The sequence below is a fragment of the Pangasianodon hypophthalmus genome, chromosome 10, assembly GCF_027358585.1.
Source record: "Pangasianodon hypophthalmus isolate fPanHyp1 chromosome 10, fPanHyp1.pri, whole genome shotgun sequence".
In the NCBI taxonomy this organism is placed as follows: Eukaryota; Metazoa; Chordata; class Actinopteri; order Siluriformes; family Pangasiidae; genus Pangasianodon; species Pangasianodon hypophthalmus.
Window position 1 is genome coordinate 23078364 of NC_069719.1, and position 21880 is coordinate 23100243.

The window sequence follows — 21880 nt, forward strand, 5'->3', positions numbered from 1 at the left end:
GTCAGTCGCCTGATCTCAACCCAATAGAGCATGCTTTTCATTTACTGAAGACAAGACTGAAGGCAGAAAGACCCACAAACAAGCGGCAACTGAAAGTGGCTGCAGTGAAGGCCTGGCAAAGCATCTTCAGGGAGGAAACTTAGAACTTGAGTTTTGAGAACACGGGCTCCAGACTTCAGGCAGTCATTGACTACAAAGGATTTTCATCCAATTATTAAAATTATGTTTATATTTACAATTATATCACTTTGTCCAAATACCTTTGAGCCCCTGAAAATGGAGGTACTTTGTTAAAAATGGCTGTGATTCCATAAATGCCATATTTTTGTGGAACCTCTTAAAATAAAGCTGACTTTAGTCTACACTTCGATCACATCTTGATTGTTTTATTTCAAATCTATTGTCATGGTGTATAAAGGCAAAATCACAGAAACTGTCACTGTCCAAATACTTCTGGACCTGACTGTGTGTATACACACACACACACACACACACACACACACACACACACACACACACACATATACACACACATACACACACATACACACACATATATATATATATATATATATATATATATATATATATATATATATATATATATTATACATATACATATGTATGTGTGTGTGTGTGTGTGTGTGTGTATAATATATATATATATATATATATATATATATATATATATATATATATATATATATATATATATATATATATATATATATATATATATATATATATTTTTTTTTTTTTTTTACAATTCTTATGGCCCCCTTCAGGTCCAAGGTCAGACACACATGCACTCACTGTTTCACTCACTCATTCATTCATTCATTCATTCACTTACACACACACACACACACACACACACAAAGTGCATCCCCATCCAGGAGGTCCAGGCTTTCTTCAATATACTATAAAGTATGAAATATATTTCCCAGCATCCCTTGATCCCCTCTACTGTTTCTTAAGCAGCTTGTCAGCTTCGTGGTAAGTGGGATACTTCACTGTCTCAATTTTCTCCTTCACTTTGTAAGAGGGGTAGAGGCCAGTGCGACCACTCTTGCGGTTGATGCCCTTGGAGTAGCCATCCCAGTGGTTGCCAGCCACTCCAATCACATCTCCGGGCTCCAACACAATTTCTCCTTGGCTGTGGGGCTCATGTGCATAAATAGCCACTTGATTGTGTGCATTCTGCCCCCCAAAGTAGTAGATATCATCCAGTGAGTAGAAGTAGGATGAGGCATCTGGGTGCAGCGTCTGCATGATCTCGTAGGCCACACGACACACCTATTCATGTGAGAGAAGTTGTTAAAATTACCTCACACACAATGCACTACAGTTAAAAGTTACAGATACAGTTAACTGTTTTTCTGCACGTGATGCAAAATTATAAGTTAGACTTTGGGGAAATGCTGTCAGGAACTATACTTCATTCCTATGTGTCAGAATTGAAAAAAAATCTAACAAAAAAAAGTACCTGGGAGGAGAAGGTGCAGACCAAGAAGTTGGTCTGGGACAGGAAGTGGATGTCAAGAATGACTCCTCTTAATGAGTTCTCAGTGTAGCGGTTATGCAGGCCAGCTGACCAGGAGATGGAATTATCACTGATGAACTCATAATCTGGGTACCTGATGCACAATATAGTGATATTCAGTATATATAAATATAAAAAATTTTAGGCATATGCAAAGAAAAGCTGTAAAGCTGAGATGCCTTGCAAAATAATAAAATTAAACCTTTCCTACATAAAAAATACTATAAAGGGCAGAAATTCAGCTTTCATTTTCTGATATGTACATCTAGATATGTTAAACAACTTAGAACATGGGACCTTTTATTGAACCCACCAATTTTTCAAGTGAATATAAAAATATCGGAACATGTGACTGACAAATGTTTCTTGTTGTGCAGGTGTGCTCTGTTAAGATTGTTTATAGCTCTGAATGTCTACTCTTGGTTTGAGCCCTATGATTCACCTGTGAAGACTGAATTTGTTGTTAAAAAGGATAAACCAAGATGAAGACCAGAGAGCTGTCTATGGGAGAAAAGCAAGCCATTTTGAAGCTGAGAAAACAGGGAAAAACAATCAGAGCCAATGCACAAGCATTGGGCATACCCAATAAAACAAATGACCTGAAAAAAACAAGAAACCACTATTTTACAGACCAAACATGGAACAGGTTGGCCAAGGAAAACAACAGCAGTTGATGACAAACATTGTGAGAGCTGTGAAGAAAACCCAAAAACAACAGTCAGTGACATCAACAACCTCTACAGGGCACAGGTGAAGCGCACAATCACAATCCATTGTTTGAAGACTTTGAGAGCAGAAATATAGAGGCCATACCATACAGAGGCCATACATACGGAATATAGACGCCATACAAATGCAAACCACTCATCAGCAGTAAGAATTGGAAGGCCTTGAAATTCGCAAAAAGAAACAGAGAGGCCACAAAGGTTCTGGAACCAAGATTAACCTCTACCAAAGTGATGCCAAAGTGTGGAGCTCTGCTCATGATCCAAAACCTATGAGCTCATCAGTCAAACATGGTAGAGGTAGCATCATGGCTTGGGCTTGCATGGCTGTTTGTGGTACAATCTCATTAATCTTTATCGATGATGCCACTCCTGATAGTGGCAGCAGAATGAATTCAGAAGTCTACAGAAACATTCTGCCTGGCAATTTACAGAGAAATGAATCCAATATAATTGGGAGGAACTTCATCATGCAGCAAGACAATGACTCAAATCACACTGCCAACACCACAAAGGACTTTGTTGGGGAAAAAAAGTGGAATGTTTTAGCCTGGTCAAGTCAATCACCAGACCTTAACTCATTTGGCATTTCACCTCCTGAAGAGAAGACTGAAGAGAGAACACCTATCCCTAAAAATTTTGTGACTCTGCATAACATACTGATATCTTCATATTCACACACTTACTTAGACTTAGCCTCCTGCAGTAGTGAAGGGTCATCGGTGGCCAGGTAAACACGTTTCTTTTCAATGTGCATGCGACGTGCCAGGCTCTGGAACTGGTCCTCTACATGCAGCATGTACTCCTCTATGGGGTGGAATGCAGCTTCTGTGCCCACCTTATCTGTCCTGCGCACATGCACTCTGCAAAAGATAAACACTTGACTTAGCCATATGGTGAGAGTCCTAGTAGGAAGCATAACGAGTGTACAAATGAACACAATTTAAGAATGTAAGTTATAACTCAAAAAAATTTACATTGAAGATTTTTATTTTGAAAATTAAAAGTGTAGGCAGTTAGTTCCATGCCAAAAGTATTAAATCAAAGATCCACAATCAAATGATCAAGTAACAAAATCTAAATAAACAGATAATCCAATACAATCCAACAGCATACTGATTGCTTGCTTAGAAATATGTGACTAGTTTTCTGATTTTAGTGTAGGAGTCTAATTGTGTGTCTCCCAGTATTGACTACCAAAAGGCAATAGTGTGAAAAGGGTGTGATTTGTGGCTGGGATCTCTGTAAATGTGAGAGCAGGGCAGTTTTACTAAATAAGCATGTAATGGAATGTATTAGGATGCTCTCAATGGTGCAGTTATACAGTGACCTGAGGAGTCTGTCCTAAGGTGTCTTAAACTTGTTTGTTGTAGCATCCTTATGACAGCTCTGGTATGCACTGAACAGAGCAGACGGTCAGTATAGCAGACCTATGAGTACTGCATCATCATAAAATTTGACAATAATGCTGTCATTACAGTCATAAACATATAGTGAGTAAAGGAGAGGGCTTAGCAAGTATCCTTGGGTTACACCTGTATTAAGGTTTAAAGATAAGCAGCTATAGGAACCCATCCTCACGACCTTACGTCAGCCTGTCAGGAAGTCAAATTTCCAGCTACACAGGGAGGGAGGTTTAGGTCCAAGCCCCAGAGCTTAGTTCCCAGCCTAAAGTGCACTATATGGTGTTTACCAGTGATCTGAAATGTATAAACAGAATTCTCAACCAGGCGAGAGACGGCTATATGTAGTGCAGTAGCGATTTTCATCCCTAGACCTGTTCTGATGGTAAGCAAATTAGACCTAAGGTGATAGGAAGCATGATGCATATCAGCTCTTTTTTCACGGCCTTCAAAACACATGCTGAAAATAGGTGAGTGCTACAAGTCTCCAGTCATTAAAACATGTTACCAGGACATTGAAAATGTCTGGGAACACACTGGCAAACTGATCTGTGCATCCTCAAAAGACCCTGCCAGGGATGCCAAATGGATCAGTTGTTTTGAGGGTGTTGACTTACCTGAAAGATCGATAAGTTGTTAACTATATTTGCAGTTGGAGCCCTCACTGAGTGTGTTATAACAATGTTATTATTTACTAGGTCCTTTGTTATGGACTCTCCTATTCACAGGTTTTCAATGGGGCTTAGGTCATGGGACAGGGATGGCCATGTCAAAAGCTTGATGGATGGCCACTGACCCTGCTGTCACAGTTTTGGTGCCCCTCAAACATTCTGAAGCACCTGGTGTCCCCTAACACAAGGGCCTTGCTTATGAACATTACTTCTGCCTTGTTACTGGGCACAAACCAAATATGGCACAATATTCTTTTTTCAAATACAGCTTGACAAAACAGAAGGCTTGTGTTTTGGAATGGCTGAGTCAAAGGCCAGTCATAAAACCAGCTGAAAATCTGTGGCACAGCCTAAAGATTTCTGTCTACCAACATTCTCCATCTAATTTGTCAGAGTTGGAGAAAATTTGCATTGGAAGAAAACGCCAAATGGAAGAAAATAGCAAAATCATAACATGCAAAGCTACACGTCTGAGACAACTTGGATGAGACAAATTTGTAATTGCTACAAAAGGACAATTCACACTGAGGGGGTGAATACTTGTTAGTTAACCAGGATAGTTTTTTTTTTTTATACTGAGGACACTGTGGTAAAAATAAAACAGATGAACATGCTGTTCACTCTAGAAAGCTAAAGATTTATTGTAGTACATGATGTTCTTTTACTATCTGCTGTATGTGCATGTAGATTTGTAGAGTAGTTCCTGTTTCCAAGGGTATGGGTGGGGTCAAGAAAAGAAGGGTGCACTAGAAAAGAAGGAAGAATGCAACAAGGTGAAGTTGACATTCTGTAAGGAAAACAACTATTATGGAATGCAGTGAGAAAGACTAAGATGATGAAGAGTATGTTAGGTAAGGCAGGAACAAGACCATGTAAGGATAAGACATGGGGCATTATTATGTTAACACATGATAATGTAATCTATCACCCAATATCACCCAATAAACCCATTTGGTGTTACAGCTCTCCATTCATCTCCGACAATAATTTTCCCCAGGAGGGAGTTGCCAGGGTGTTCCAGTCACTGGCAAGAGTAGCACTGGGAGCCAGATTCTGCATATCTGTTACTTTTTCCTTTGCTTTTAAGTGGCTAGTTTAATTCTTCGCTTCCTGTTTTTCCAGTAAAATACATCTATGATTGAATTTCGTGAATTAAACCAGTTGGTGGAGGCTTGAGTTCTTATCACTGTAAAGAGATGATTAATTTGGAATAAAATTGACATTTTAATTGGTGCTACACTGCCAAAAAGATAATGATAATTTCATCCATTGCTGCTGATAATTTTCAACTGTTGGTAACAGGATTGTGAAATTAAAATGCTTTGGGTAAATGTTAATATACTTAATATTGCCATTGAAAATAGGAATTGTTAATAATAGAGATACCCTGTGGTAAATGGTAAGATTATAGATTTTGACTAGTTATTAGAATAACTTTATACTCATTTGAACGGTTGCAAATAAGAAAATTCCAGTTTCCTTTGTCAAATGCATTTTCTGCATCTAATAATGCAATTATAGTCATTTGTATGTTTTGACTATAAATATTTATTAAATTGAATAATCTATGCATGTTATTTGAACTCTTTTTTTCTACATGTTTTTAAAGGCATTATAATATTTAGTTTCTGTGAATTGGTTATCCAGTGTCTTTACCTGGTCAACATTGGAAGGTTCATGTTTTTCAGAAACTGGTCTATGTTTCTTAAGTTGGGTCTGTGGTCCAGGGCATTTGCCAAACTCAAGCCAGGTCAAATACCGCCCACTGCCTCATTTTTGATATGACCTGCATGAACTTGCAAAAAGTAATGCTGAAATGGCCTGCAGTGCTTTCTATTCAACTACTCATTTACACACTGTCTAGAATTTACATCAGACCGATATTATAGTGTTCCACAGGCACCACTGTTCAGCATGCATGGGCTTGCATCTCAAAGTGCTAAAATTCTGGTTAAAATCAACATCTATATCAGACCCACATCTAAAAATTATTCAGAAACACATCAGATTGGCCTGTTGGCCTTTAGTGTGATTCAATGATTAACTCAAAATCCCTATATATACACACACACACACATATATATATATATATATATATATATATACACACACACACACACACACAGTGAGGTCAATAAGTATTTGATTTTGCAAGTTCTCCTACTTAGAAATCATGGAGGGGTCTAGAATTTTCAGCATAGGTGCATTTCCACTGTGAGAGACAGAATCTAAAAATAAAAATCCGGGAATCACATTGTATGATTTTTTTTAAACAATTTATTTGTGAATTACTGTGTCAAATAAGTATTTGATCACTTGAGTCAAAAAATTTTAATATTAGGTACAGAAGCCTTTGTTAACAATTACAGAGGTCAAACGGTTCCTGTAGTTCTTCACCAGGTTTGCACACACTGCAGGAGGGATTTTGGCCCACTCCTCCATACAGATCTTCTCTAGATCTGTCAGGTTTCGGGGCTGTCGCTGAGCAACACAGAGTTTCAGCTCCCTCCAAAGATTTTCTTTTGGATTTAGGTCTGGAGACTGACTAGGCCACTCCAGAACCTTGATATGCTTCTTACGGAGCCACTCCTTGGTTTTCCTGGCTGTGTGCTTTGGGTCATTGTCATGTTGGAAGACCCAGCCACGACCCATCTTTAATGCTCTGACTGAGGGAAGGAGGTTTTTGCTAAATATGTCACAATACATGGCCCTGTTCATCCTCTCCTTAATACAGTGCAGTCGTCCTATCCCCTGTGCAGAAAAACACCCCCAGAGCATGATGCTTTCAGCCCCATGCTTCACTGTAGGTATGGTATTATTGGGATGATACTCATCATTCTTCTTCCTCCAAACACGGCGAATGGAGTTAAGACCAACAAGTTCTACTTTGGTCTCATCTGACCACAGGACTTTCTCCCATGACTCCTCTGGATCATCCAGATGGTCCCTGGCAAACTTCAGACGGGCCTGGACATGGGCTGACTTTAAACTATGACGTCTTAGTGTATTACTGATAGTAGCCTTGGAAACGATGGTCCCAGCTCTCTTCACGGCATTGACCAGCTCCTCCCGTGTAGTTCTGGGCTGATTCTTCACCATTCTTAGCATCATTGATACCCCACGAGGAGAGATCTTCCGTGGGGCCCCAGTCCGAGGGACATTGACAGTCATCAATGGAAGCATTTTCTGACAATTGCTCCAACAATTGTTCTTTTTTCACCAAGCTGCTTGGCAATTGCCCCGTAGCCCTTTCCAGCTTTGTGAAGGTCTACATTTTTGTCTCTTGTGTCTTTTGACAGCTCTTTGGTTTTGCCCATGTTGCTACTTAGACTTTGGCTGATTGTGGGGTGCACAGGTGTCTTTATGACAGCTAACGACCTCAAACAGGTGCTACTAATTTAGAATCATGAGCATAGTGTAGCTGGACTATTTAAAAGCAAAATAACAGGTCTTTGAGGGTCAGAAATCTGGCTGATAAGCAAGTGATCAAATACTTATTTGACACAGTAATTCACAAATAAATTGTTAAAAAAATCATACAATGTGATTACCGGATTTTTATTTTTAGATTCTGTCTCTCACAGTGGAAATGCACCTATGCTGAAAATTGTAGACCCCTCCATGATTTCTAAGTAAGAGAACTTGCAAAATCACAGGGTGATCAAATACTTATTGACCTCACTGTGTGTGTGTGTATATATATATATATATATATATATATATATGTATGTGTGTGTGTGTGTGTGTGTGTGTGTGTGTATTTCTGCTTAGAGTATGCATAAAAAGTAGCATTGGAGTGTATTGGATTTTCATTCCTTAGAGCACCAATTTTGACTTGGTTGTGTTTGTAGGATCTGAAGTGAACAGGCAAGGAAAGCAAAGAAGCCAAAAAGCTAGGAATCCTGCTCCCAGACTTTGCAGACCCAAGTTAATTACCACTTGTTTACTGATTGCTGGATTTCAACTGCCCTGTGAACAATCAGCAACTGATAGGACATCCCTGACCAGAGGACGAACCCTCTTAGCCAAGAGGCACCTCTGTCAAACTTGTTGATCTAGATCGCTGGCCAAGACCAGATGGCTCACCCAACACGATGCTGAAACTGATAACTACAGAAAAGGGGGGGGGGAACTCACCCAAGGACCCTCATGGAATGAGACCTTTGTTCTCCCCAGGAACACAAAGTTTACCACCCTTCACACATTCCACAGAACCCAGCTTTAACAGACTGCATAAGGCTACTTTACATCTCCTATAAGGACAATGACTTTTAAGATGATGCACCATAGTTTGGAAACTTGTTGCCTCTTTTAATGTCATTCCGTATGTGTGTCATGCTTATAGCCACCAGGTCATTATAATGCTTTTTGATCGTTTAACAGGGACCATAGTGTTCGTGTGTGTATCAACAACAGCAGGTATGTCATGTTTGGTATGTGTGTGATCACTATTGAATTTCCTAAGGGTTGGTATAATGTAAACCAAATTCCTTAACAAAGTTCTAACTTAACCTTATGCAAAGTTTGCAAAGCACATAACTCAGAGACCAGAATGTTAATTAGTGTCAGAGGAGGAGAATACCGTTTACACCCTGCCCCAAAATCCTGCTGATTGGAGCAAACACTTTGGGGTCAGCCCAACTGGAAAGGGTTAAAACCCCCTGACACAAAGGAAACTCTGAGTCTCATCCAATCCATCTTCCAAGAGTCTCATCCACTACATCTCTGCAAGAGTCTCCATCCACATCTGAAGGAAGTCTCATCAACCAAGAGCTTTAGAAGTTCATCCCGAGGAGATCACGCTTGCTCCGAGACTCTGCATCCAGACTGGTTCCTGCAAAGCCTCCAACTCTCGCCTTCGCACCGCTGTGAACCATTCTTCAAAGTTTTGCAACCCGCCTATGAGACTCCGCCGGATTCGCACCTCGCTCTGTTTATCTTCCTCATTGGTCTTTCGAGACGCTACATAAGGCCAACCAGACCGCCGACCAATCGACATCGCCGGAAACTCCTTCCAAACAACAACGCAACGAGGGAATCCCTGGCAACACAAATGCAAGTATAGTACCTCCAGATTCTCGCTGAACTGGTGCATTTAATACAAGTTTAAAGCCCTTCTAAACGAAGCGAATGTTAAATCAAACTCATAAGTTGATGGTTCATTCAGGTCATGGTCTGAGAAACTACTAGTAACTTGGAATTTCATTCACTCTCTTTTCAAAGCCATTTTCACCCCTATTTGTGTGTGTGTTTGTGTTAGATTAGTTTCTGTGTTTTAGAATAGTAGCTTAGTATAATAAAGTCTCATCTGATGTTTAAAGGCCAGTGTCTTGTGTCTCTGTGCTTCAAATTTATTGCCTTAAACTGCCGATCTTGTTACCGTGCTCTCAATATAGTGTTTCACTATATTTAAGATATTATTGCCGGTGGCCGCGGAGGTAATATCCCATGCACAATTAATAAACACACTCGTTTCAACTTATCGCTGGACGAATAGTTGATCAGCTATTAAAATATTAAGTTTACAAATTTCCCCTTTTGAGCTGATCTGCTAATGTCCTACATATTTTGGTGGAGAATACATCAGCTTAATCTAATTGAGCTAAATTTTCCCTACATGTTCAAGGACTTTTTGCAATTATTGACACTATTTGAGAATTGTTTCAATAAGTTTAGTTTTCTGTTGATGGATTGTATCAAACTCATCTCTGTCTATAGAAGAGTCTCTCTTTTCTTTCCTGGGGCTACCTGAATCTTCAGGTTTGGAAGTGTCCCACATTATATATTCCGCAAAGTAACAGTCCACAAATTGGTTGAGTTCATCCACTTTTAAGAGACTCAAAGATGTTTTTATTTGTTCTTTTTGATAAGCAGCCAAGAACAGTTCCCTTGCTTGCAATAACTGCATCAAGCTGGCGACCCACCGACATCATCAAACTGTTGCATTCTTCCTTTCGAGGCTTGTACTGCAGCTTCTTTCAGTTGGTGTTTGTTTTCGGGGTTTCTCCCTTCCATAACATTGATAGAGGTTAATTTTGGTTCCAGAACATTCGAGTGGTTTACATGTTGTGGTAATGGCCTCTATATTTCTGCTCTTAAAGTCTTCTCCGAACAGTGGATTGTGATACCTTCATTCCTGCCCTGTGGAGGTTGCTGGCAATGTCACTGAATGTTTTCTTTTTTTTTCAGCTGTCTTAATGTTCTCACAATATTTCTGTCATCAACTGCTGTTGTTTTACTTGGCTGACCTGTTCAGTGTCTGGTACCCCAGTGGTTTCTTTGTTTTTCAGGACATTCCAAATTGTTGTACTGGCTATGCTCAATGCTTGTGCAGTGGATCTGATTGATTTACCCTCTTTTCTCAGCTTCAAATGGCTTGCTTTTGTTCCATAGACAGATCACTTGTCTTCATGCTGGTTGTTTTTAACAACATACGCAGTCATGGCAAAACCGATTGCCATGTTCTAATTTGTTTAACACATCTTGATGCGAATACCCATAGATATCACCAGACACTGGGTTTCTTCCCTGGTGGTGCTTTGCCAGACTTTTACTGCAGCTGTCTTCAGTTCCTGCTTGTTCTTGGGGTGTTCTCACCTTCAGTTTAATCTTCAGCAAGTGAAATACATGCTAAATTGGATTCAGGTCAGTTGATTGACTTGATCATTACAGAACATACAATTTCTTTGCCTTAAAAAGTCTTGGGTTGCATTTGAAGCTTCAGGTCTTCAACCATCTTCACTGTAAATCACCGTCCAGTGAGTTTTGAAGTATTTGGCTGAATCTGACATAATACAGCCATACAAACTTCAAAATTCATCCTACTGCTTTTGTCAGCAGTCAAATCATCAATAAATACAAGGGATCCAGTTCCATTGGCTGCAATACATGCCCACATGATAAGATGAGACAGTATGTAGTTCCTTCCCTTCTCCATACTCTTCTCTTCTCATCATTCTGGTACTATTTGATCTTTATTTAATCTGTCCACATGATGTTGTTCCAGAACTGTACATGTTATTTGGCAAACTCTAATCTGGGCTTCCTGTTTTTGAGGCTTACCAGTGGTTTACATTTTGTGGTAAAACATACTTCTTACTCTGCTGAAGTATGATCTTGATTGTTGACTTTGACACAGATACACTTACCTCCTGGAGGGTGTTCTTGATCTGTCCAACCGTTGTGAAAACTGTTCTTTACCAGGGAAAGAATTCTTCTGTTATCCACAACAGTCGTTTTCCATGGACTTCTGGGCCATTTAGTGTTCTGGAGCTCACCAGTGCATTCTTTCTTTTTAAGAATATATTAAACAGTTGATTTTGCCACACTTAATGTTTTTGCTATCTCTCTAACGGGTTTTGATTTTTCAGCCTAATGATGGCTTGCGTCACTGGTAGTCACAGCTCTTTCGACTTCATATTGTTAACAGGAACAGATTCCAAACAACAGATGAGCAGCCAATTGTCCAATTACTTTCAATCCCTTAAAAATGTGTGTGTGTGTGTGTGTGTGTGTAAAAAGTGCTGTGTCCACTGGTCTCAAATAAAAGTGAAAGTCTGCACTCTGAGCTAAAGTTCATTATTTAATTTCAACTCCAATATACTGTGCTAGACAACTAAAATAACAATAACTTGCTCAATGTACAAATATGGATCTGGATCACTGTATGTGTTCCTTTTTTCCATCCTACTGAGAGCAGTGAGCCTAAGCACATGTGATTCTGTAAGTCTGCCTGTGTGTGCTGATGGTGCTGAACAGTTAAGTGCGCAGACGTAGAGTTTGGTTTTATTTGTTCTTTTGTGTTTGAGTTAAAAGGTTCAAACATAGGTAAGCACACATGAACTTGCAGACTAGGGCAGTGCACCTTTGAGTGTAATGGTTCATCTGGTGAAACTACCTGCAATGTGGAACATGCAGGGTATACTAAAACAATGATAGCTCAGTGGTTAAAGCATTGGGCTACTGATTGAAAGGACGCAAGTTCAAATCCCAGCACTACCAAGCTGCCTCTCTTGACTCCTTCAGTAATTCAATCAATTTTATTTGTATAGCGCTTTTAATGATGGACATTGTCACAAAGCAGCTTTACAGAAATAAATATAAATTGTAAATGTGTGAATTTATCCCTAATGAGCAAGCCAGAGGCGACGGTGGCAAGGAAAAACTCCCTGAGACAGTATGAGGAAGAAACCTTGAGAGGAACCAGACTCAAAACGGAACCCATCCTCATGTGGGTGACAAGGGATAGTGCAATTCTAAATAAATCCCTTCTATAACTGTGTACTACATGGACAAATAGTGCATTTGTGTAACCAGGAAATTGATTACAGTTTTCACATGAAGTCTGTTTTGTTGAACCTATCCACTGTCCACTGATGGAGACCTGAGTGCAAAACTGCTCACGGCAACCACAGCCCCAAAGCCACCACAGCAATCACAGTCCCAAGCCATCACAGTACAACTGCCCATATGAACCGCAGTCCAAAGCCATCTCCACAGTCCCCAAGCGGCACCTTCCCCAGCAATCCCAATAATCTTCAGGCCGTCCATGTGGGGCCACCCCCAGCAGCAGTGAGCAATCTCCAACCGAGGAGAACTCCAACCAGAAGTAGGGCATCAGGATGGATCAGGCAGGTCTGGAGAGCAGAAGGGGTCAGACCCATTAACACTCAACTGCTCACTTTAATCCTGTCAAGGCTCGTACCGCAAGGCTTTAGTGTTTAGCTAATGGCTGCTGAAACCCTGCCACACAGCAATGGTGGAAATGGTGGAAATACGTCGAAAATTTTATGCATCGAAATACATACATTTTGGTGCCAATTAGTGTTATAAGTTGAGCCACGGTGTTTAGTCCAATTCGGGTCACTATCACAGTTGGTTTGAAGCCTGCCAGCTGTGTCTGTGAGCTGTCAAAGGCTGATCTGGAACACTATGTGAATGCTATTCCAGAGTACAGCAGTTCAGCTGCCAGCTCACCATCCATCTGGAAGAATCGATCTTGACATACTCACCATGGCGAAGATGAAAAAACAGGAGTCTACCACAGACTTTTCAAACTCTAGTTTTTTTGCCCTATCATCCAGACACCATAAGTCTGAATCTGGTTAATGCAACAGCCATCCATGGCTGGTCCAAGAGAGCAAAATTGGCCTTGCACTTTTGGTATAATTGAATACTCTCTTTCCCTTGTCAATTTACAGTGACACCAGCCACCTTTTCTCAGAGGAAGCAGGTATTATCCTTCACCCTCCCCAGAAGGTAGCTGTTGTGAGTGGAGTGCTGAGTGGTGGGTGGGAATTGGCAAGACCAAATTAGCCAATTAACAGTCAACACCCTATCTGACCGAGCTTGAGGACCTAAAAATATACATATTATGCAACTAAACAATTTATATAGTCATAAGCTATTAAGGACATGAATTTGTGTGTGCAATGTACCTATTTATTAGTGCTTTTAAACAGATTTTTACTCCTACATTCTGTGGTAGAACTTTCAGTATGTTTGAATTCTAACTGATGTCAGAGTGAGCATTTTTACAGGATACAGATGTGCACAGGAATGTTTATTTTAACTCCTGTACTTTATTTGTACCTACCTGTAGTATTTTCAAATAAACTTAGTTGCTTATATTTCCCAAAATATTAACACACTAGCAACCATGACCTATTCTTGCCCCACATACTGTACTTTATATCTGACCGCCCACTCCTGTGACTTTTTTGTTTGGTGCCACGAGATCCCAGTCCCAATGCACACCTCTACCGTAGAGATACAGGGTAGATTATTGAGCTGATATCCAGCAAAGCTGACATTCTGTGAAGCATTTAATATCTGTGTTCAGTATTTCTCTATATTATTTCTGTCAGACAAAAACATGTGGGCCATTGACAGGATGAAAAGTAAGACTGCAGTGGAAATATATTATTTGATTATGCCATAATACAGACACATTTTTTCCTCTCTTAGAGGTTAATCAAATATCCATCTATTAAAATTTATGGATATTTGAATTTTAAAATTAGTCAGAAGGCACTTCCCTAGACAATACCACTACGATACTGACATAAAATCTAATTGCAGAGACAATACTTTTGCTGTAAGTTCTGTTAGTCAGCTGGCTAAATGTACAATCAAAAACTTTTATGAAATCTATGAAATATAATAGTCCAATCTAATTAAAAATGTCGCCAAGCTCACAATTAGTTCTTATGGGGAAAGAGAAAAGCTGATTAACAGCACAACATATGAATTGAAACTCCATCCCATTTATAATTATGCTCTCTCCTCCACATTACCACATACACTGTTGGTCATGCGAAATGGCAAAAATTATACAATACCATGATATCTATGTTATTTAAGTACCATGATGACAAAAATGGGGAGCTTTATCTATATGAAATGGGATAACTTGCCCTAAATCAAAAAATTTTAGAATTCACATACTGATAAAATGAGATTTTATTTTAAAAACATGAAGTAAATGGAAAGGTTTCCAACTGAATTCCAGAATTCTCAGCTCCAATTATAAGGGTCCATCAAAACAAAAACTAATGCCTGATCAGCATGTTTTTTCATTCTTACCCTATGATGGGGTGTTTGAAGCCCAGCTTGGTGGTCGCTTCACGAATCTCTTTCTCAAGCCAAGCCTGAGGTCGGATCAGATATTTGACGAACTGAGAAACCCACCAGACAGAGGGGTCTCCATGCAGCCGCTGCAAACGTTCAGCCAGATCCTCTGGGATAGCCAGCGGCAGGTAAGGAGGACGTGGATGGAGGCTATCCACAATAGGCAACTCAACCACTTGCACAGCCTGATCATTATTTTCACCTACACAAACATACACAAAAAGTAACAGCTTAAACGATCTAAAAGATTTGCTCCTTCCTAAAATATCTGTTTGGTTGATTGCTGAGTGTGCTCTGTAACTGAACCGAAAGTGCTTCCATTACTATTAGATTTGCAGAGAAATTGCAATTACAGAAAATACAGGCAATCCTGAAATTCAAGGCTGCATTCAGGCAATATGGGCTAACAAAAGTAAGCCACAAATACTAACCAAAGAACAAAAGAACAGTAGAAAGTAGCAGGATAAAAGATCTTTCCTTCAGTACAATATTATTCACAGGACAGACATGCAAGGATATTACAATATATGAGGTGCAAAAAAGATATACTGTGGCCTGTAATGGGCAGCAGGCTAGAGGATAGTTCTGACAAATCTCAACGTGTTTTTCATAATTATGGAAGGTCAGGTCAGACTTGGCTGAGTAATGTGACATCACTGAGTAAAACTGCAAAAATCCTAGGAAAAGTTTGCAAAAGTAGGTTTTGCATATTGAGCAAATTATCATAAATTTTAGTGGGCAGAGCTAAATGGGCCAAATTTTTATCATAGGAAACAAAGCATGGAAAAAAGAAGTTTCATTGTACACCTTATTTTACAAGATACAGTCATGGAGAAAAGAAAGTACACCCTCCTTTGATTCTATGTTTTTATTTATCAGGACCTAAACAGCAATTGTGTGGTCCTCACCAACTTCTAAAACAAACAAATGTTTGTTGACAGGTGACAACAACAACTCAGGTGACAACAACAAAAGAAAAACACAACATATTTCAATGTGTAGTAATTTTTTTCAAAAAAGTAAACCAACTTTCATAAACCTGGTGGGAAAAAAGTACACCCTAATTTCTGTAGGAGTTTATCAGTCTCTCACATTGTTTTGGAGAAATTCTGGCCCACTCTTCTTTACAACACTGCTTTAGTTTAATTTATACACAGTTCTCTTAAGAGCCTGCCCCAGCATCTCAGTAGGGTTGAGGTCTGGACTTTGAAGTAGCCATTCCAACACCTTGATTTTTTTTTTTTTTCTTTAGCAATTTAGATATCGATCTGGTGGTGTGCTTGGGATCATTGTCCTGTTGCATCACCCTATTTTGGCCCATTTTAAGCTGCTAGACAAATGGTCTCACATTTGTCTCAAGAATTTATCTGGTATAAAGTGGAGTTCATCGTTGTCTCAATGACTACAAGTTTCCCCAAGTCCTGCGGCTGCAAAACAAGCCCAAATCATCACCCCTCCACCACCATGCCTGACAGCTGGTATGAGGTGTTTGTGGTGATGTGCTGTGTTTGATTTGCACCATACATGGTGCTGTGTATGAAGACCAATCACCTCCACCTTGGTCTCATCAGTACAAAGGATATTGTTCCAGAACTTTTGTGGTTTGTTCAGATGCAGTTTTGCCATATTCTTTTTGGAGAGAAGAGACTTTTTCCTAGCCACCATTCCATTAAAGCAATAATTGTTAAGTCTTTTTCGGATTATGCTGTCATGAGCATAAATATTGTATGTGCTTACAGAGGCCTGTAGGTCACATGATGTAGCACTTGGGTTTTTCTTTATATCTCTGAGCATTGATCTTGAATTGAATTTGCTGGAACGCCCACTCCTGGGAAGACTGGCAACTGTATTGAAGGCTCTCCATTTGTAAACAATCCTTCTCACTGTAGAATAGTGAATTTTAAATTGCTTGGAGATTCATGAGCAGCAGCAACTGCTTCTCTAAGGTTATGCTTTATGTCCTTTCTTCTTGGCATGATGTAGACACAAAACTGAACACCAGAACACCAAAATTCCAAAAGGTCTGCTTTTATAGAAGTATTCACTTCTTGATGATTAACTAATCTTGTGCATATCATTAGTAATACCTGGGTGCTTATTACTTTCTTAACGACTGCAGAAATAGGAAGGGTGTACTTAGTTTTTCCCCACCTGATTTCTAAATGCTGTATAACTTTTTGGAAAAAATCACTACATATTGAAATTTGTTGTGTTTTGTTTTTTTTTTTTTGTCACCTGAGGTTATTTGTTTGTTTACAGAAGTTGGTTAGGGGCACATAATTGCTGTTTAGGCTCTGATAAATATTTTTCTGAACATAGGACAAAAAATTCTAAGACCAGTTTGCAAAAGTATGTTTTGCATATTATGTAGAGTACTGTGCAAAAGTCTTAGGCACATGCAAAGAAATGCTGAAGAGCAAAGATGCCTTCAAAAATAATGAGACTAAATGTTTCTACATTAAAAAAAATACTATAAAAGAGCAGTAAACAGTAATAAATGAAACAAAGACAATATTTGGTGTGACAATCCTTCGCTTTAGAAAAAAAAAATAGTAGTCTCAGGTACAATTTGTGCAGTTTTATAAGGAAATTAGCTGGTAAGTTTTACTGAGCATCTTGCAGAACCAGTCACAGTTCTTCTGGAGACTTTGTCAAATTTGCTTCTTATTTTTGCAGCAAAACCCAGCAGCCTTCATTATGTTTTTCTGTCTGAAAAGTGGTCTCTTATGTAATATGCTGCTTTCTTTACTGACATATAAACATTCTGTAACATTTAATTTTGTGCTGGAAAACTAATGTTCGGAATTCTAAAATTTTTTGTACTGAATCAATAATGTAGAAGTCATAAAATAAAAATCTATAACAAAGTTTGTACTAAAAAAAAAAGTAGGGTGCAGTACTGTAAATTATCGTGAATTGGTGTGGGCAGGGTTAAATGGTCCAAAAATTTTTTTTCATGGTTTCAGCCAAAGAATCAGGATAATAAAAAAGTTTCACTGTACATATTATTTTACAAGAAACATTGTTTTAATGTTCAAATAAATGCTTAGCACCCCCTTCTGGCCATCAGATCATCATCAAAAATCCACTTACACATTAGCACATAGATGCAGCAAACCAAATTTTAGCTTTTTTGCTGCTGAGGAATGCCTAAAATCTCCTTCCCTACCAATAGTAGGACAATCTACTAAGAATTTAATTAGTGACACTGGTTTGTGATGAACTCTGGACAAACTTCACCTACCTTGGACTTCTCCACAACCTTGCAACCTTGTGATTGCATTTTACATCGGTGCTCTAAGGGTTTCACTCAGCTCCACCCTCAGACCACAAAGGATTGTGGGTACCATGCATCCAAAGATAAGGGGCACCCTTTTATTAAACTATTTTCACAGTAAACGGAAGAACACCCTGATATATATCAGCTGGAGAACCATCAAAAAGTGCTACCCAGCAGCACTGTGCCTGTGTTTGTCTTTTTTTTTTTCCTGCAAGTTTACTTTCACTTTTAAAGGTAAGCAAAACAGCTGGACCTCCATGACTTATAAAGCTGACTGAACTGCATCAGGGAGTGTACCCTTGAACTGATCGGCCTGTATGTATGCAAGATATACTCAATGCACTGCATCACCACTCATTCAGAGGAGTCAAACTACATGCACAAGGACAAATCTTCTAAAGGCTGCAAGGGCGTTCATTCAGAGTGCAAAAAAAAAAAGTCATGCTTCAAAGGCTCAATCCGCATTCCTCTCATGCCCACTACAAACTGAGCTACTCAAAGTAAGACTGTACATTTAGGCAGGAAAAGATAGTGCTAACTATTACTTCAACAAAATTTTGCTTTGTTGTGTAATATAAGCAAATTATTTGGCTAAAAACAGCTTTTAAACACAGGGATTTCCACACAACACTGAAATATATAAATTCAGGATATAAATTTTATTTAAATATTATATTTTATATATATATATATATATATATATATATATATATATATATATATATATATATAAAATAAAAATATAAATTTTATTTATACATTTATCCCTAATGAGCGAGCCAGAGGCAACAATGGCAAAGAAAAACTCCCTGAAAAAACATGAAGAAACCTTGAGAGAAACCAGACTCAAAAGGGAACCCATCCTCATCTGAGTGACACCAGATAGTGCAATTCCCTTCTAATTCCCTTCTATAACTGTGTACTACATGGACAAATAGTGCATTTGTGTAACCAGGAAATTCATTATAGTTTTAATATGAAGTCTTTTTTGCCGAAGTTATCAACTGTTAACTGATGGAGACTTGAGTGCAAAACTATTCATGGCAAATGCAGCCCTAAAGCTATCATGGCAATTGTAGTCTTAAGCCATCACGGCAAAACCAGCAAAACCACCAAAGCCATCTTCACTCAGTCAAAATATTTCTGATGACAAAACTTATTTTGTCAGAAATATTTTTAGATTTTCACTATCACTGGCCGTCCACATCATATCAAGTATCTGCCATATTCTTCTCCCTATTGTTCCCTTGTTCCACACCAGGAGGTGCGGCCACATTAATTTGTGCGGTTATTAATTTTCATAAGCTCAGCAGGAACATGCACATAGACAGATGCTCTCTTTCTCTCATGTGCGTGTACACACACACACACACGTCATTTCCCTTTTTCTGTCCATATTTATAATTAGGATCATATTTGATTGGTGTTTCTTCTTTTCATTGTTTCAATAAATTCCATTTTATTGAAAATTTTTTGGTCTTGTTTTAGTTACTTTGATATCTCATGAAGCCAAACTATTCAGAATTAAGCCTTCAAAAACAAAGTAATTTATTTTTATTTCCCTCAGCTTAAATTGAGGTTTTAAGAAATCAGAATTTTTTTTAAGTTTGTAATTTTAATTTCTAATTAAAATTCAAACTAAAAAGGTGATATTTTATGAGTGATCACTTAATGAGACTGATTTAATGAGACTGACTACTTTATGCAGCTGATTAGTTAAATTTACAGTGAAGCACCTATACTGAAAAATAAAAATGTATTGAAATCATTCTCATGGCTAGATCGGGAAGCTGTCGCAAGGTTGTGATGGACTTTAACAGGAAACATGGCAAGCATATCACACATGACACTGTTGCCAAACTTATTAACAAAATCAAAAAGAATGGAAGCGTCATGGACCAACCGAGAAGTGGACACCAAGAACATCCACTGACAAAGGCACCACAGCTACAGGAAACATATAGCAGAAACAAAACCCTCATTTAAATACTGTTCTCTTTCACCCCTTTTAAATGCCAGGGGCAGTGTCTAACACCTGGATATCCTCTCAAATGCATCCTTCAACAAAGTCCAGTCCAATTGTAAATGCTAGAGCCCCTAGTAAGCATGCCTTGTGCACTCTCATGTGGGAACTGTTCCCAAAATGGTGTGCACCCCATCGATTGGAACTGGTGCACTGACCAATGCCTAAACTGCTAGGCTTTTTGCAAGGGCTGCTGCATATTTGCGAGTCCCCGTCTATGCTAAAAGCACTAAAGAAATTTTGATTGCTCAAATTAAGTGAATCCTTTGATAGTTTGTAGAGCAAATTTGTGATAATAGGAACACACAGGTAAAATGCACATCCCTGAATCATTAGAAGAAAGGGAAGACTCAATAATACAAAATACATGAGAATGAAAAGAAATAAAATGCAATGAATATAACAGATAAGACAATTGGTTAACTAGGAATAAAGCTGAATGGCAGACACACACAAAGTGCAAACTATTTGGATAACATCATGTGAAGTAGGCAAACAGCACTAAACAAGAGATCTATTAACAAAGGCTTGCTATTGATTAAGGTTTGTGGAACCTGACCAGCATGCTCATATATGCTTTTTGTACATCCCATTCCAGATTTAGTCTTCCCGTTGCTATTATCATAACCTCCACTCTTCTGAGAATGCTTTCCACTAGATTTTGGTTTGTGGCTGTGGGGATTTGTGCCCATTCAGGCACTACAGCATTAGTGAGGTCAGACACTAAGGCATGGGATGCAGTTGGCATTCCAATTCATCACCAAAGTGTTCAGTGGGGTTGATATCAGGCTTTGTAGAGGCCACTTGAGTTCTTCCACTCCAACCTTGGCAAACTATGCCTTCATGGACCTTGCTTTCCAGTTTTGTGTTCTCCCTGTGCCAGCGTGGGATTCCTCCAAGTGCTTATCAGAAAAGATTCTGGATCCAGCATAATCCTGACCAGGATAAAGCACTTGCTGAAGATCAATGAATGAATGTTAATCTTTACATACAGTGGGGTCCAAAAATCTGAGACTATATTAAAAATCTGGGATTTTTTTTTTTCATTTAAAATGGGAAATAAACAGAAGGTTTTACAATTTTAAAATATTTAAAATTAATTAATTAAAATTAATAAAATTAATTTAAAATTAGAGAGAGTAAATGTTCAATATCTTGAATATTTAATATTCAAGATCTTGCACTATTTATACACTCAAAAAAATGAAATATGTGGTCAGTCGGATTTAAAAAAATATTACAAACCAGACGTTTCTTCTCACAAAGCCCCACAGTTATGGAACAGTCTAACAATTAGTTTTCTGGACTCAGACACAGTCTCAGTGTTTAAGTCTAGGCTGAAAACATATTTGTTTAGTCAAGCCTTTTGTTAACAGTTTTTCTGAATTAAAGGAGTAGATCTGGAGGGCTCACAAGCATAGAGTATTTTGGTGAACTAGGATGGTTGGATGCTGTTGCACTCAGATGCTGGTTACACTTTTTGATTATATAGTATACAGTTGCTGTTCCTCTTTCGGCTGCTCCCATTAGGGGTTGCCACCGTGGATCATTGGTCTGCATGTTTGATTTTTAGCACAGTTATTATACTGGATGCCCTTCCTGACAC

The 21880-nt window shown here is 38.7% G+C and overlaps 1 protein-coding gene across 4 annotated transcripts in view; it reads right to left on the reverse strand.

Moving 5' to 3' along the window:
• Positions 1 to 752: 752 nt before the first annotated feature.
• fut8a (fucosyltransferase 8a (alpha (1,6) fucosyltransferase)) overlaps positions 753 to 21880 on the reverse strand; it is a 66075-nt gene continuing 44947 nt past the window's right edge. For all 4 annotated transcript variants that reach the window (XM_026926435.3, XM_026926433.3, XM_026926434.3 and 1 more), the window contains exons 8-11: positions 14927 to 15173; positions 2955 to 3131; positions 1487 to 1637; positions 753 to 1296 (exon numbers count right to left, since the gene is read on the reverse strand). In XM_026926435.3, the coding sequence (XP_026782236.1) occupies positions 964 to 1296; positions 1487 to 1637; positions 2955 to 3131; positions 14927 to 15173 (908 nt within the window). In that variant the 3' untranslated portion in view covers positions 753 to 963. The remainder of the gene's footprint in view (positions 1297 to 1486; positions 1638 to 2954; positions 3132 to 14926; positions 15174 to 21880) is intronic.